This window comes from Chrysochloris asiatica, unplaced genomic scaffold (assembly GCF_000296735.1).
Source record: "Chrysochloris asiatica unplaced genomic scaffold, ChrAsi1.0 scaffold00037, whole genome shotgun sequence".
Classification (NCBI taxonomy): domain Eukaryota; kingdom Metazoa; phylum Chordata; class Mammalia; order Afrosoricida; family Chrysochloridae; genus Chrysochloris; species Chrysochloris asiatica.
Window position 1 is genome coordinate 16,141,239 of NW_006408555.1, and position 17,780 is coordinate 16,159,018.

The window sequence follows — 17,780 nt, forward strand, 5'->3', positions numbered from 1 at the left end:
CTCCTTTGTTGCTCCGGGAGTAATGTCAGTTATCAGCAGATTTATAAAATGGGCCAAGTCCAGGGGAGCCTAGGAAGATGCTTTCTAGTCTATTTAGAAAATGATGCAGTGAAAGGCTACAGTGTAAAAGAAGTAAGTCTGATAAGTATGCTCTGAAAAGGGGAAGGAGATTTATAAGTAGGAAAACCTGGGAAATTTCTTGGGAAATTTACATTTAAAAGCATACATTTGAGATAGATCATAGAGAATGAATCCCAGCTAGGCTAGATAGAGATAGCAGTAAAGACACTTTAGGAGATAGTATTCCAAAGTGCTGAACTTGAGTACAGAATGAGAATCAGAAGTAGTTTTGACTATAACTTCACTCGTCTGTGGTCCGTGTGGGGCATATATTACCCTCCCACTTAGTCAGTGTCCCAGGCTTCTTGGGAACATCCTATCCCAGTTGTAGTATGTGCTATTGCCTGGTTGGGGACCTGTATAACTACATGACTCTGCAGAAACAGGGTTCATTCCATCCATCCTACCACAAGAGTCCCCTTGGGACATTGTGTCCCACATAATTACAAGAAAATTTGTACTGCATAATTTTTTTTCCCCCTAGAGTTTAGCATGCCTTTCATTACTGAAAACACATAGTAGCAACAAAAAATTCAAAGAAAATAGTTTGGTCATGAAAGGATTAAGGTTAGGTTGGGGTGGGCAGTATAGAAAATATGGAAGGGAGTACACTTTAAATTTTGACTCAAAACTTGAGAAGGAGCTTCATATTGTAGGTTTGTAGCCTAGGACTTCATTTGAATATTCCTCAGACCCTGATAGCATTCTTTTATAATGTACGGTAATGTCGACCATTCTCTTACCAACACTGACAAGATAAAAGTAGTTCAGAAGACAGTGGAGAGTTATTTGCAAGTTTAGGAATTATTGCTCTACTTGAAACTTAGCAAGTTTTTAATGACTAGGACTACATGGCCAAGAGTGAAAAAGAAACCATTTTGTGTAACTTCTGCAAGATTTTCAAATCAGGAACTTGGGTTTTGCCAATACTTTAATATAAAATAAGTTTCTCTATAATATGTCATTTAAGGTGTTGATAAGGCAAAGAGGATTGTAATTTATTTGCAAAGTATTGCACTAATTTAGTGTGTGTTTTAAGGTGGTTTTTTTTTTTTAAAAAAAAACAACCTCTTCTGAGAAATTTGTTTTTAAGCACCGCTGAGTTGGTTCTGACTCATAGTGACCCTGTATAGGGTTTATAAGGAGCAGCTGGTAAGTTTGAAATGATGACCTTGCAGTTAGCAGTCTAGTACTGATCCTACACAACCTCACCAGGATTCCCTGAGATATTTAGATGTTGTCATTCTTTACTCAGAAAGCAGTGTTTGTGACATTGAAACTGTCTAGATATTTAATAAAGGTTAGATGTTCTAGGAAGAGCGTGAATTGGGGGAAAAGCAGAGGTGTGAGATTGTTGATATGCTGTTTCTCCTTCCCTTTATTTTTAGCTTTAATTTTAGCTTTAAAGAGTCTGTTTACTCTGTTGAAAACATGTGAAATGTTTTTACCCAAGCTCTTGCAATTTTGCATCAAGCAGAACAAACTGAGCCCCTGAGTATGAGTGTTGAAGTGGTTCCTACTGTTACTGGAGGCCTTCTCTCTGTTCCCTCCTTTCACTGTATCATTTGCCTAACTCTACTTGCTTCCTTTCATTCCCATTCAGATGAGCAGCTTGGAGATCAAGGAAGAAAAAGTCAAGGCAGATACCAACGGTGAGTCCATAATAATCACAAGTTAGTCACAAGCTACACCTGTGCTGCTGCCATGCGCTCGTGGCTGTAACGTCCTCTGCCCATTTTTAAATTGGACTATTTGTGTCTTGTTGAGGCTTTAAAGTCTTCTTACAGACAGATGTCATGTATCTGCTGACTTCTTAACTCCAGCTGTCACTACAGGACTCTTGGTCACTGGAGATTACCATTTTATTTTTGTTCCCTTTTTAAAAAAGATAATCTGGTTTCAAAATTCAAATATAAAAAGATGAAAGGCATTCATTCTTACCATTCTGGTCCCCCATTTATCCAGTTCCCATTCAAGTTTCTTTATGCAATACAAATGCAAAATATGGAGGGCTCAAAGTTTGTGGGAAAATTCCATGATCTTTTTTTTTTTTTTAACTTTTTGTTGTGAATTGAGTGAAGGTTTACAGTGCAGCTCATCTGTTTTACATTCAGCAAATCTATTACAATGCTTACAACCCCCTCTATGTACCATCAGTAAATAGTATTTATCTGTTTCCTTTAACTCATGCACTCCTCCCTGTGTCTCCTGCTACCTACATCTTTCCTCTGCCAACCTCCCTCTTATTATATGTTGCCTGCTCTGTCACCCATGTTAACATATGTCTACCCTCTAGCCCATGAATAATTATCCCCATCCCTGGTAGTCATCAAATTGTTGTTGCTGAGTGCTGTCATAGCAACCCTGTATAGGGTTTCTGAGGAGCAGCTGGTGGGTTTGAACTGCCTATCTTGTGGTTTACAATCTAGTGCTAATCCTAAAGCACACCAGGAATCCAGTAACCATCATAGAATATTTCTTTTATCAAGAAAACTTTTTCTTAGCTTTTCGTAATAATGGTCTCATATAATATTTGTACTTTCCTGATTGACAAATTTCACTCAGCCTTATGTCCTCCAGGGTCATCAATGTGTTATGAGGTATTTTGCAGATTTATCATTATTCTTCAGTGTTGTTTAATATTCCACTGTGTGTATGTACCACTTTGTTTAACCATTCTTCTCTTCATGGGCATTTAGTCTGTCCCTTATCTCTTTGCTGTTGTGACTAGTGTTGCAGTGAACACGGATGTACATTTATCTAGTTGTGTCACAGCTCTGATTTCTTGTGGATATATACCAAGTTGAGGGATTGCTGGGTCATACAGGACATATTCTATTGCCAAGTTTTTGAGAACGCACATAACAGTTTTCCACTGTGGCTGCACCATTGTACAGACCCACCAGCAGTGGGACTCTCACCACACCCTCACCAGCATTTTCTGTTTTCTCTTTTTTTGAACTTTGCTATTAATGCTGATGTCCGATGAATCTTGGCTGAGAGCAGAGAATATCAGAAAGATCCTTTATTGATTACGCAAAGGCTTTTGATTGTGTGGATCATAACAAGCTATGGACAACATTGCAAAGTATGAGTTTTCCGAAACACTTAATTGTGTTCATGAGGAGTCTGTACATGGACCAAGAGGCACTTACCCGAACAGAACATGGGAACACTGAATGATTTAAAATTAAGAAAGGTGTGTGACAGGGTTGCATTCTCTCACCATATTTATTCAACCTGTATGCTGAGCAAATAAGCCAAGAAGCTGGGTTATGTGAAGAAAAATGTGGCATCAGAATTGGAGGAAGACTCATTAACAACCTGCGACATGCAGATGATACAACCTTGCTGAAAGGGTAGAAGACTTACATATTTACTGATGAAGATCAAAGAGCGCAGCCTTCAGTATGGATTATATCTCAATGTAAGGAAAACAAAAACACTCACTACTGTACCAATACACAACATTCTTATCAATGGAGAAAAGATTGAAGTTGTCTAGGACTTCATTCTTCTTGGATCAACTATCAACACTCATGGAAACAGCAGTCAAGAAATCAAACGACGTATTGCATTAGGCAAATCTGCACAAGACCTTTGAAAGTGTTGAAGAGCAAGTCAGCTTGAGGACTAAGGTGCACCTGATCCAATCCATGGTATTTTCAATAACTTCAAATGCATGCGAAAGCTGGGCAGTGAATAAGGAAGATCATAGAAGAATTGATGCATTTGAGTTATGGTGTAGTAGAAGAATATTGAAAGTGCCATTGGCTGCCAAATGAACCAACAGATCTGTGTTGGAAGTACAGCAGGAATGACCCTTGGAGACTCTTGGGCCCAGAGTCAGTGCTGTGGCCACGGAGGGCTTGAGAGGAGAGTGGAGCTACCGGCTGACGGGAAGAGAGGACATAGGCACAGGAGCGCCCACACTTGCAGATGATACCCACGTGACCTGGACCGGATGACTGGATGATCGGAGCTCAACCAGGAGAGGACAGAAGAGGGGGAAAAAAAGAGTGAGCTGATACAGTCTGATGAACTTGACCTGTACCTATGGAGCAGCGACTCAGAGGGAACAAATCCTTGCAGCAAGAAACATTCACACACACCCCCACACACAGAGTGGACAGAGAAGGGCAGCTTGGACATTGGATACTCAAATGGGGAGGAGGATAGGAGCGGAAGCCTCTGGGACCATCAACGGAGAAGAGCCGAGAGCGGGATCCTACCCAGAGAAACAGATGCCTAAGATGGAGACAGAGATGATGACATGGAGTGATGAAGCGACTGGGGACTTTGGACCCAGAGAGGGAAAGGGACTGTGGGCCAAAAACTGGGGGGAGGAGGGGAAGTGTAGGGGGCGGGTTTCTGGGATATACCCTTTGGGTGGTCGATGATGCATGGAGGGGATTGGAACCATGGCAGTGAGATGATACACGATGGAATGAATGTAAAACTAAAGTTCTCCCATGTAAACGATCATATAATTTTCAGTAAAAAACTAAAAAAAAAAAAGTGCCCCTTGGAGGCCAGGATGGCCAAACTTCATCTCTCATACTTCAGACATATTGTCAGAAGGGACCAGTTGCTGAGAAGAATATCATGTTTGGTAAGGTGGAGGGTCAGAGAAAAAGAGGAAGACCCCCAGTAAGATGGATTGGCAAAATGGAGGCCATCAATAGGCTCAAGCGTGGCAACAATAGTGAGATTGGCCCAGGATCGGGCAGTGTTTCATTCTGCTGTGCATAAGGTCACTATGAGTTGGTACTGACTCAATGGCACCTGACAACAGCAACATTAATACTAGAGTAAGATGAGATCTCATTGCTGTTTGACTTGCATCTCTAATAGTTACTGTTGGTGAGCAGTTTTTCATATGTTTGTTGGTCCCCTGAATGTCATCTTTGGTGAAGTATGTGTTCATATCCTTTGCCCATTTTTTAATTGTATTATTTGTCTTATTTTTGAGGCATTATTCTATAAATTTTGGAAAGCAGTGCTTTTTGTTTTGTTTTGTTTTTAATGTTTTATTGTGAATTACATGAAAGTTTACATGGGAGAACATTACCTTTACGTTCATCCTATCGTATATAATTTCATTGCCATGGTTACAGTCCCCTCCATGCATCATCAACCTACCAAAGGTTATACTCTGCAAGCCTGCCCCCCGGTTGTCAGCACACAGCTCCTCTCCCTCTCTGGGTCTAGAGTCCCCAGCCATTCCATCTCTCCATGTCATCATCTCTGCCTCCATCTCTGACATCACTGTTTCTCTGGGTAGGGTCCCACTCTTCTCCCTTGATGGTTCCAGGGACCTCTGCTTCTAAACTGCAAAGTCAATCACTCCCCTCCTTTTTCTACAAAACGTCTACCTTTATATTTCCAACCCTCACAATCAGTCCTGATAACAATTATTCACTATTGTATCACAAGAGACCTATCCACATCTCCTTTTGTCAGCCCTGCCCAGACAGATTGGACTACTCAGTGGAGATTCTACCTTACTCCATGCCCTCTGGATCTGGAATCCCGCTTGAAAGCTTGTAAACCAATCACTTCTTGCCTTTGTAGCCCCCCTCCCCCATTTTGGGTAGCCAGTGTCCAAGTTGCCCATCCCTGTCTACTCTGTGTATGGAAATGGGTGGGAATGATCCTTGCTGTAAAAATTTGTTCCCTCTTTTGAGCAAATGCATCCATAGGTGTAGGTCAAGTTCATCAAATTGTATCAGATTACTCTTTTTTTCACTCTTCTATCTTCTTCTGGTTGAGCTCCGATCCATCCAGTCATTAAAGCCAGGTCAAGTGAGTATTATCTGCAAGTGTGGGTGTTCTTATGAATATGCCCTCTCTTCTTTCTTCTTATCAGCTGGATGCTTCACTCTCCACTCTAGTCCTCTGTGGCTATGTCACTGACTCTGGGCCCAAGAGTTCTCAGGTCTTGGCACACTGCTGGCCAACCAGGTCTCCACCCGGCTTCACAGGAGTCTATTGAACGTTGTAGGGCGTAGCTGGCAGCTTCATTACTGTTCTTCCCTCACTTCCCCTTATCGGTGATGAATGTGGTCACCAATCAGAGCTTGTATTCCCATTTGAGTCTTTGTCTTGGAAGGGGGTTTGCCCTGAGGGGACCCAACCACTTGCCTTGATGTCTCCTGGGCGAGCAACTTGCTTGTTCTTGTAGTAATCAGTCGGACTGCCGTTTTTATTTCTTATTTTTCCTGTAGGTTTTTCTTTCAAGAAGTATCTTCTGTTCTTCTAGCTGCTCTAGGCTGGTCTGCTTGTCCTTTCAAGTAGAAATTTCCCACCTCAGAGGATTCTGGATGGGGTGCAGGATTCCACCTATGGTCTTATGTAATGCAGAGGCTCTGCAGGAAGCCTCCTTCACTGGGAAAGTTTTAGCCCCATTTTAGGTATTCCAATCAGTTATAGGCAGAAGATGGGCTTACAAGCTTTCTATAGTGATATTTCTGGCTATTCCTTTCTCTCCCCGTCAAGTGTCTATTTTATAATGGTATGCAAGGGAAACCAATATCAAAAGACAGCCAAGCATCATAACGTTTCCCCGTTTTACCCCATTCCAACCATGTCTCAATCCCAGTATCCCAGAGCCCTGTTGTTCTAAGGTTGTGCATACATCATTATTTACCTCTGTCCCACTTAGCTTTAGGCAAACCTGCTCATTGTTTTCCCATAAGCTTGGTTCTTCCATTCCCCTCCCCTTTCTTGTGTATTGTCCCCCTCCCTAGCACCCAAACTATCCTGTGTCTGTTCCCTGCCCTGTGCTTCACCTTCCTCTCCCTCCCCTCAGCCCACCCCCACGTCCCGGTAACCAGCAAAGAATCTACCCCCCTTTAGTATGCGTTCTTTATCTTAGTCTTTTACAATAGTAGTCCTGTGCAGTATTTCTCCTTCTGTGACTGATTAATTTCACTCAAAATAATGTCCTCAAGGTTCATCCATGTTATGCGGTGGCTTGCAGCTTCCTTGTTATTCTTCCAAGGTAGCATAATATTCCATTGTGTGTATGTACCACAGTTTGTTTATCCATTCATCAGTTGATGGGCTCTTTGGTTGTCTCCATCATTTTGCTATTGTAAATAGTGCTGCTGTGAACATTGGTGTGCATATATCTACTCATGTTATGACTCGTATTTCTTGTGTGGAAAGTAGTGCTTTGTCTGATACGTTGCAGCCAAATATTTTTCCCCTTTTGATGAAATCCCCTTTGTATCTAATTTTTTAGGAAATCCCAGTCATCTATTTTGTCTTCTGTTTGTGGATTTTCAGTTATGTTTCATAGTATAGTTATACCATGTATGAGAGCCCTAAGTTTGTCCTTATGTTTTCACTGATGATCTGTAGTTCTAGGCTTTAAATTTAAATTTAGGTCTTTAATCCACATTGAGTGCACTTTTGTATATGGTGTGAGAGAGTTTTGCTTCATTTTTCTGCAAATAGATTTCCACTGTTGCCAGCAGTGTTTGTTGAAGGGACAGCTGGTGTGGTGATACAGGATAAGCACTCGACTGTGAACCACAGGCTCAGCAGTTGAAACCCACCAGCTGCTTCTCAGAAATCCTACACAGGGTTGCTGAGTCAGAATCGACTCTATGGCACGGCACGTGATAACAATTTGTTGAATAGACTGTTTCTTCCCCGTTTAATACATTTTGACTCTTTGTTAAAGGTAAACTGTTATTTGTCATCTAGTCAGTTCTAATTTATAGCGACCTTATACAGCATTTCCAAAGAATTGCTGGTGGGTTTGAACCACCAACCTCTGGTTAGCAGTCCAGTGCTTATCTTATAGCACCATACCGTATAATACAGTATATGCATGTTGTTGTTGAGTGCCATCAAGTTGATTCTGACTCATAGCAACCCTGTATAGAGTTTCCAAGTAGCAACTGATGGGTTTGAACTGCCAACCTTATAGTCCACAGTCCAGTGCTTATCCTGAAGTGCCACAACAGGCTTCACTGTGAAACTGACCAAATTTAAGTGTTCCTTATACATTTGAGATTTTTCTAGAAATAAAAGACCACTAAATATAGAGAAATAACATGAAGTTTTTATATTCAAATAAGTGTTATTATATTTTTTTATCCTTTGGGTGGGCTTGGTATTTGCCTTCGTAATTATGACAACTATTTTTTACGTAGGTGTTCTGATAAACAGTGCTACTCCAGAGAAAACAGATGAAGAAGAGAAAGGTAACTACAAGTGTACGACACAGAATTTGGGTTCCTGGACTCAAAATCAGATCAACAAGGAGACTCCCGGAGGAGGTTGAGAAAAGGAAATCAGAGGAGTAAAAGGACCACCAAACAAGTGCGTTATCCAAGACGCCAGACGACGGCTGTATTTCCAAATTTGAGGGGATCAAATATAGATCATACATTAAGACAAAATTGAAAAATTAGTCATTGGATCGATTAGGCCGTTTGGAAGTCATTAGTGAGTTGAAGTGGGGTGGAGAGGTGTTTGGTTGTTTGTTTTTTTAAAGCCTCAGTGTTTATTCAGAGAGAAAGGGAAGGGAAGAAGTGGAAGACATTAAGAATATACAACCCTTTTGAAAAATGTTTTCATAAGAAAGTTGGAACCGTAATTGGATAGGGTGTGGAGTAAAGGAAGAAGCAGATTCATGATGAAGAAGAAGAGGGAAATTTCTGCAAGAGAGAATGTCACTGGTGGGAGGGACACCACCTGTGCACCTATAGTCTAGGGGAAGGTGGAGAACATGGACATAAATGCAGGTTGGCTGGTATGGGTATGGACGTGTATGAAATTGCTCTATGTCTTACTTGGAAACAGATCACTGAGGAGACCATTGAAGGCATTAATGAACATTGAGGAAAAGGAGAGTAAATGAATGGACTGTGGCAGTAGAAAGGCCGGGAAGCTTAGAGCCCGTTCTGGGTCCGTTGTTCTTAAGAGCTGACTAGTTGATTTTGATTCACAGTAACCCTATATGGGGTTTCCAGGAAGCAGCTGGTGGGTTTGAACTGCTGACAGTTATGAGTCTGTTGTTGAGTTCTGTCAGGTCAGTTCCAACTCATAGCAACCCTATATAGGGTTTCTGAGGAGCAGCTGGTGGGTTTGAATCGCTGAACTTGTGATTCAACTGACTTTGTGGTCCATGTGTATCCTACAGCGAGGCCTGTCAGTGTGGTTGTGGTTTCCTCTAGCCCTGCTTGGCTGTCTAGGTGCTGGTTTTGTGAGGGAGCAATCTCATAAGGGGGGCATTGGCCACATGAGTATGAAGCAGGACTTTGAAGCAGACCTGAATTTTTAAACCGGGGGTGTACTGGAACAGTAACCGAAATGGGAACATTTTTGTCGACGTCCCAGGATAGGGCACTGGTGGAGGGCTTTCAAGAGCCTGAGACTGGAGACTGGATTATTGCTAGGACTTTGGAGACTGACACATATAAAACTACAAGGTCAGTTGCACCATCTTTGAGTGGGCCACCGTGTTAAGAGATTTGGTTGCTATGGAACAAACATGCTACCTTGTTTTTTAAGAGGGCGATTATATTTCTAGTAGGGTGTTGACCTGTACATTTTCCCATTCTGGTACACTCACACTTTACAAGTTCCGGTCCATTCTGGTTTGTCTTTGTCAGCCATGACTGATTCAGGAAAAACCCATTTATAAACAAAATCTGCTTTCTTCCTGCCAGAGGACAAAGCTGCCCAGCCCTCACTCAACAAGCTGATCAGAAGCAATCTGGTGGATACCACAAACCAGGTGGAAATCCTGCAGCGGGATCCAGATTCTCTCCTCTACTTTGTGAAGTCTTTCGAAGAGCTCCGGCTGTGAGTACTTGATTCCTTTAACATCTATTCTCTGCCTGGCCCGCCCTTATAGAATTTAACATCTTGAAGATGGGACTATTAATTTTTATTTTTAACAACTTTAAAGTAGTTGTTTATTTTAATAGATAATCAAATTATTCACAGCAATAAAACATGAAAGCATTCAGTGATGGCTTCCTTCCCACCCTTGTCTCTTGGCTATCTACTTCACCTCCTCTTAGTAGGGATTTTTAAATGCCACAAATGTATTCATTATAGCTAAAAGTCTTTTTTTCTTTAATGCTCTTAGAACTTTCAATAAAATATTGTCTGACAGGTGGTTGCTGGATGTCAGGAACATTTATTAGGTAAGCCCTTTTGTTGGATTCTAGGATCTATAGTCTTAATAACAGCTTTATCTGCTTGTATAAAATCTGTCTTCCCAGCACTCACAATGGAAAGCTGCCTTGGACAGTTCTGGAATTAGTTTTTAAAATGACAACAAAACAGAACCTAGAGTTGAGTGTATGTGTTTAGTTGGGTTTATGTATGTGTATCTGGAATTGTGCTAAGAATGACTTCTAAGATGTCATTATTTTAAAGGCAGAGAGTGGAGCTATTAAATATTGTACTTAAAAAGGGCATACCAAGTTTTAAAATTTTTGTTCCTTTCTGTAAGTTAGTAGGGAAGTGCTTTATGGATTATTGACTTAGTCACATACATCTCTGGCAGAATGCAGCTCATAAATAGGAAGTGCCATCAAGTCAGGTTCCGATCCATAGCAACCTGTGTAGGGTTTCTGAGCGGCTGATGAGCTTGAACCACTGATCTTACAGTTCAATTCAACGTTGCAGTCCAGTCCGTGAACTCACAGTGCCACACCAGGACTCCAAATAGACGTTGGGGTGAATATGACATGGTAGAATAAGTGGATTCTTCAGCAAACACCTATAATGGAGCTTCTGGGGTAAATAGGGGCCACATTTCTGCCAGCTGTGACCACTGCTTTACAATAAGAGTCATTTAGAAAAAGAGAACAAACTAGAATGAAGCAACCAGTATCTTTTTATTCATTTTCAGTTTCAGGAAATTTTCTTTTTCTTGTGTTAGCAGCTTTATTCAACAAATCTGGCACCTCTGCTTTAATTCTGTTCACAAATTATATGGGGGACGTTATAGACAGTGGTCTGTTGTTTCCTGAGACCTGACTGACTGCTTTTCCAAGTGTCATTGGTTTAGGTATTTTCTAAGTTCCTTTCATTTAAAAGACGTGAGCTCTCATTTCAACCAGGTGAACTGACCTTTTTAAAATATAAGTTCTCTCTGATTAGTTGTCCGTAGCCACAGGAAACACAGAACAAAAAGAAAACTGGAGCTTGGTAGGTGCTGGGCCCACACTTTGGTAGTGATTCTGTGCCCTTGACAGTGAATCAGAAGCTGCCTTTGCTTCCAAACAGGAAACTAGAGGGTATGTCTTCTAAGTTTTTTTGTGTCTGAGAACCAACACATGCCAGGAACCATTTTGTCTTCTAGAGAGCTTGTTAAATGCGAATGAATTTCTAAGTCTTGACCTGATTTAACTTATCTTTAGAAACAGTCTTGTGGTTTTTGTTCACCTGTCAATTTAGAGGCAGCAGATAGTAAATGCACCTTTGCATCAGAGCAACGAAATTGACATTCATTACAGAACAATTTATGTTAAAAGTGAATGCTTTATTCCTCATGATTTTGGCTCTGCAGAGTAACTGACTTGGAACATTTGTGAATTCAGTGTGATAACTGAATTACCCTTTTCTATTTAGTGTTGCTCCACTTCTAGAAACTGGCTTAATCCTTGCTTATTTGTTGTCCCAGTTATGTGCACAGCTGATTTGGACAGACAGTGGGACACAAAAAGATTATAGTTCAATTGAACATCTGCATGGAGGAATTAAAATCCTAACCCTGATCTATAAAGGGATTCTTACATCGTAGTGGCATAGTAAGGTGTGTTTGTTTTTAGATGTTTATAATAATTTATTTCATACTATGAATTAATAAGTACCACTCTTCCCGGAAAACACTTGTTATCCAAGGCTAGCCGGATATGTGGGATGCCAAAAGCACGAATTTCTTTAAGAAAGGAAAGTATTCTCTATTTTTATGATTTATATATGTTACAGATTGAGATGTACTCAGGAAAGATTGTGGTTTGACTTTAGATGTTTTTTAAAGCATAGAAACTAGGAATCCATCCTCTCTCGTTGGCCTCCTAGGATACCACAGCTTCTCCAGGGTGTCTGTGCCATGGGCTTCAATCAACCTTCCAAGATACAAGAGAGCGCATTACCCATGATGCTTGCTGAACCGTGAGTGTGCAGAAATGAGTGCTCCTTGTGACGTTTAACATCTTCCACAGAGTAGCTCATTTGGACACATGTTTCTCTTGGGAAACACCTTGGTCATTAATTTGAAATTTTTGATGCCTGTAAAAGGTGTGTACAGTACCACGAAGATATCTGCACCCTTGTCCAGCCATGCATCTACTCTGCAATGCTACTCTGCTCTTGTCCCTGCTCTCACTTCAGAAGCAACTGCATCAAGTCCAGTCATATTTCCTTTTGTTTTTACAACTTATATGATTTAGCAGCTTTTTCCACACAGCTTTATTACTGTTAATACTTCAAATGGCAAAAATACCACCCAGTGATACTGGGTTTCATGAAGTGAAATGTCACAGTTTCCTCTAAAACATCTGTCTGGAAAAATTTGAAAACTGTTAATGGTGGTGGTTGGGCACAAATAATGTTGCTCAGCTCTACATGTGAAGCATATTGAAACAGCAGAAGGTACCTGGTCCCCAAAATGATTACTGCTCAGCAGAAAATGTCACTGGAAACTGGTTTAGGCACAGACCTTCCCCTCAGTCCTGATCCTAACTTGGGCACATCCTGCTAGCATCTAGAATGAAGGTTTCCTGGTATGAACCCATCTAAAAGTCATTGCCCTTAATATTTAAGCAAGTTTTCAAAACTATATTTTTCAAATTATCTAAGTAATTTATGCTCATTGCAAAAAGTCTACTTAATGTGTTATTGTTGTTAGATGCCATTGAGTCTGTCTCAACTCATAGTGACCCATCCTCAACAGGATGAAACACTGCCCCGTCCTGCATCCTCTTCACAGTTGGTATGTCTACACCCATTGTTGTAGACACTGTGCCAATCCTTCTTAATGAGAATCTTCTTTTGTGCTGACCCTCTAGTTTACCAAGCATGATGCTTTTTCCAGGAACTCGTCCCTCCTGATAACATGTCCAAAGTATATGAGATGAACTCTCACTACCTTGCTTCTATGCAGCATTTTTGCTTCTCTTCCAGGACACTCAAATGTTTGAGTGTTCCACCTTTTGATTACTGTGAATAGTGTTATACAAGTACCTGTTCTCTGTTTCTGTTTCCAGTTCTTTGGGGTATATACCTAGACGTGGAATTGCTTGGAGTGGTATTTGTTTTAACCAATGTTCATTTCTTTTCTTCCATGACCCAGTCCACAGAAACTGATTGCCCAGTCTCAGTCTGGTACTGGTAAAACGGCTGCCTTTTTCTTGGCCATGCTCAGCCTAGTGGAACCAGTAGACACATTCCTGCAGGTGAGGATCAGGGGAGCTAGAGCATGTGTTGGGGGTTGGGAGAGTGCTCTGTGGTTTGAATGTCTCTAATACCTCTGACTGTGCTTTGGTGGCACAAGAGTATCCTGAGTCCTGGCCTGGGTAGGATTCACATGGAAACAGCACCCTATAGCCTCCTTCCTTCCAGAGCTCCCTAAGGAGCCAGAGCTTCAGTCTGCTGTAGAAGATTGTGGCAGCAGACTGTGGCTCCCAGTGCGCCACAGGTAGTGACAACAGCACTGTGCTAAATTGTCTAGAGCCTGTTGCCTGTGCTGAAAGCTCTCGCAGACTCATCCTTTGATTTCCCATCAGTGTTTGTGCCTTTCCCCAACATACAAGCTGGCCCTTCAAACCAGGAAAGTGATTGAGCAGAATGGTAAATTCTATCCAGAGCTAAAGCTTGCTTATGGTGTTCGAGGCAATAATTGTGAGTATCCAGGGGTGAGACCTCAGCAGAGGGTGGGAGAGGCTGCTTAGGTGTTTAAATTTTGAAGATGTAATGATAATGTTGTTCAGACTAGTGCTAGAACCCAACTGCATTATTATTTTCAGAAAATCTATTTAAAAATTGCTAATTTGTTAATAGATAGGGGTCATCAGTAGCTAGGGATCAGGTCCCTTTCTTTAAAGGTTAAATACTGTCTTGCTGTGGAACTGTAGGATAAGCACTGGACTGCTAACTGCAAGGTTCACCAGCTACTCCTTGGAAACCCTAAAACGTGTCACTGAGTTGGAAATGACTTGATGGCACATAAAACAATAGCTTTAGTAAAGAGAGAGAATGTACCGTTTACTTGGATTTATCAACATCTTTCTTCCATATGCTCTGTAGAATATAGTGTAGTTAGATGGGAGGGTTAAAATAGCCGGGGAGCAGATTCATTACCAACTTGTCTGGATGTAGAAATTCCTACAAGAAAAAGGCAGGCCACATGTAGGAAAATGATCAAAAGAGGTCCAGTTGGAAAGGAACTCCATAAAAGAAAGAAGTCAGACAGACAGGAAACAAGGATGGAGTTGTGGGAGAAATGTAAATTGAAACCACCATATACCTTCCAGGTGGGGAAAAACTATGAAGTGTGATAGTACCAACTTGTCAAGAAATTGTAGAAAAAGCGGCCCATTTGTGCATGTTGCTACAGTATACCCAGGTACCATTTGTTGCCTTAGGAGACAGTTTGGCAGAACTGGAGAGCGCGAGGGAGCCCTGTGACCCTGAATTTGGAGCTTCTTAGGGGCTCACCACTCCCTATCTGAGACAGTCAGTTTCATCTGTCTGTTCTGTGTGGTGATACAGGATAATGTGCTGACCATAGGTCAGTGGTTCAGATTCACCAGGCACTCCTTGGAAACCCTCTACAGGGTCCGTATGTGATTTCGGAAACCAGATTAACATACTATGTTGTATGAAAATCCCATGTTCTCCTTTGTACTTGGTTTTTTAGCCCATGAGTGGTTTTCTAACATTCTGCTTTGATCATTTGGGAAATACTGGCTTACTGAGTTATGATCATCTTCCCAGTGCTGACACTTTTCATTATACCAGATTTAAAAAATCATGTTAATATCACCACTAGTTTAACCAGAGAAGTGAGATCAAGCAGTGGTTCAGATCATGGTATCAGGTGCAAGTTTTCCAAAATTCAGATTCCCGAGTGAGATCTTGGCAAGTTAGTTTTCGTTGAAGACACAAGCCCACTTTGTTCATCTTCATGAAACTGTATCACATTCTAAGTTGAATGTCCATATTTTTTGTCAGTCAGCAGACAACAGTACTTTTCCTTAACTTGCATGCTTACATGTACAGCAGTAGCATTTCATGCAGACATGCTGAGGCTGGTTATATCTGTTTATGAAACTTCAAACTGAGAGGTGTGCCAAAGGGAAGGCACTTGAATCTGGTCACAGTCAGTATCTTACCTTCTCTAAGTGGTCTGAGAGTGTCAGTCATCACTATGTGTGGGAAAGGCTAAGGCTAATGTTCATTTAAAACTTTTCCAGTGAATAACTGAGAAATACTTATGTTGGTTTAAGTGCAGTCTGGTTGGTCCCAACTCTTAACAAGCATGTGTAGTGTTTTCAAGGTTGTAAATCTTTGCAGGAGTAGGAAGTCTCATCTTTCTCCTGAGGAACAGCTGGTAGATTTGAACTGTTGACCTTTGGGTTAGCAGCCCAACTTGTAACCCACTCCACGCTACCAGGGCACACATTCTTTGTGTGTGTGAGAGACAATGTACAAGTGCACTGGGGTTGAAAACTCACAGTTTATAGGTGGCAGTCACTGAGATGTGAGTGAGTGGATGATTCATATACTGCAGAAGGGAACGAACACTTACTGAGCATTCACTCTGGAGGCTTGAATATGACCACATTCAAGAAGATATAGGTGTCATCATGCTCATTGTAGACAAACCAAGGCTTAATGATAGTGCTTGTGTGTCTTGAAATCTGAAATTAACTTCTCCAACCAGCTCTGGTGTGACAGTAATAAGCACTGGACTATTAACCTAAAGGTTGGTGGTTGAAACCCACCAGCTATTCTTTCGAAACCCTGTCACTATGAGTCAGAACTGACTCTACAGCATGTAACCAACCAGCCAAACAGCTTTGGAAGGAAGAGCACACTTGTATCTGGTGTCTGGCTTTGTCTCCACAGTGGAAAGAGGTCACAAAATTGGCGAGCAGATTGTCATTGGCACTCCTGGGACCATGGTGGACTGGTGCTCCAAGCTCAAGTTCATCAAACCCAAGAAGATCAAGGTATTTGTTCTGGATGAGGCTGATGTGATGATAGCTACTCAGGGCCACCAAGATCAGAGCATCCGTATCCAGAGGTAGGCCGCACTGGAGCACGGGGGACATCCTCACCCTCCTGAACTGCGGCACCTTTTCCCTTTCTCTTCTTGCTCCTGTCGAGTTCTTCGCTTACTCGATTGAGTACTTCGTGTGACCATTTCCATGTCAGCACTGCTCATACTCCCCAGGCTGGGTTGACAGAGGATCTCTAGGGACTCTGCCACCAACCCTGTCATATCCCAGGTCTTCTGTCTCCTTCCTGGGGAGGCCATTCTTCTGTTTCTCTGAGTGGAAACACTCAGGGTCATACAAGACACCTGGGCCCTGCCTTGCAGGATGCTACCCAGGAACTGCCAGATGCTTCTCTTCTCGGCCACCTTCGAAGACTCCGTGTGGAAGTTTGCCCAGAAAGTGGTCCCAGACCCAAACATTATCAAACTGAAGCGCGAGGAGGAGACCTTGGACACCATCAAGCAATATTACGTCCTGTGCACTAACAGAGATGAGAAGTTCCAGGCCTTGTGTAACCTCTACGGGGCCATCACCATTGCCCAAGCCATGATCTTCTGCCACGTGAGTAGCAGCACTTGTTCCCTCTCTCCACGTCTCATCTCTGCTGTGGCTGCATGTGCTCTTCTCCCTTGATGGTCCTGGGGTCCTGTTTCTGGACTGTAAGATTAACTACTCCCCCTTTTTTGTTACAAAACTTGTACTTTTACAATTGTGACAGTCGCAATTAGTCATAACAATTGAATCATAAGAATCTTACCCCATCTCTTCTCACCAAACCCTTCTAGACAAGATTAAAACTATCCAGTAGGGACTGTCTTCCCCCGTTTACTCTTAAACTCTCTCTTGAAAACTTGTCAGTTACTTTTTGTGCCTTTTTATTGCCCCTCATTTTATGTAGCTGATGTCTAAGTTGCCTGTCCCAATACACTTCCCTTTGTTTTATTCTGGTTTTTGCCTTTCTTGATGTGGACATTTTAAAAAAGTCTAGGAGACAGTTTTTCACAATTTTTCTGATTTTCCCCCTCACTCCTGATTATACTCAGGATTAACGTCTCTGTAAGGTTACTGCCTGTCCGACATTACAACAGTAAGGCTTTCTCCATATTGGTGGTTATTAGTACGATCCCTCCATATATGGTAAAGATGGTGTGCGCCACATCATTCTATTTGTAAAGGTGCCAACAAGGAATTTGTTAGGTCATAAGGAACCCTGGTGTGGCACTGCAGAATAATGCATTAGATCCCAAGGTTGGTGGTTCAAACTCATCAACCATTCCTCAGAAACTCGGAAACCCTACATAGGGTTGCTATGAGTCAGAACTGACTCCATGATACTCAGTAAGACCTGTGTATATATTTGCATATATGTATTCTCTCACATTTCTACTCATTGGTGTGACT

The 17,780-nt window shown here is 41.8% G+C and overlaps 1 protein-coding gene across 1 annotated transcript in view; it reads left to right on the forward strand.

Moving 5' to 3' along the window:
* The first annotated feature begins 1,723 nt into the window (after positions 1-1,723).
* The window catches only part of DDX19A (DEAD (Asp-Glu-Ala-Asp) box polypeptide 19A), a 17,441-nt gene continuing 1,384 nt past the window's right edge, over positions 1,724-17,780 (forward strand). The window contains exons 1-8 of the mRNA XM_006860312.1: positions 1,724-1,772; positions 8,286-8,336; positions 9,807-9,942; positions 12,178-12,270; positions 13,451-13,553; positions 13,884-13,998; positions 16,228-16,405; positions 16,703-16,940. Coding sequence (XP_006860374.1) covers positions 1,724-1,772; positions 8,286-8,336; positions 9,807-9,942; positions 12,178-12,270; positions 13,451-13,553; positions 13,884-13,998; positions 16,228-16,405; positions 16,703-16,940 — 963 coding nt within the window. The remainder of the gene's footprint in view (positions 1,773-8,285; positions 8,337-9,806; positions 9,943-12,177; positions 12,271-13,450; positions 13,554-13,883; positions 13,999-16,227; positions 16,406-16,702; positions 16,941-17,780) is intronic.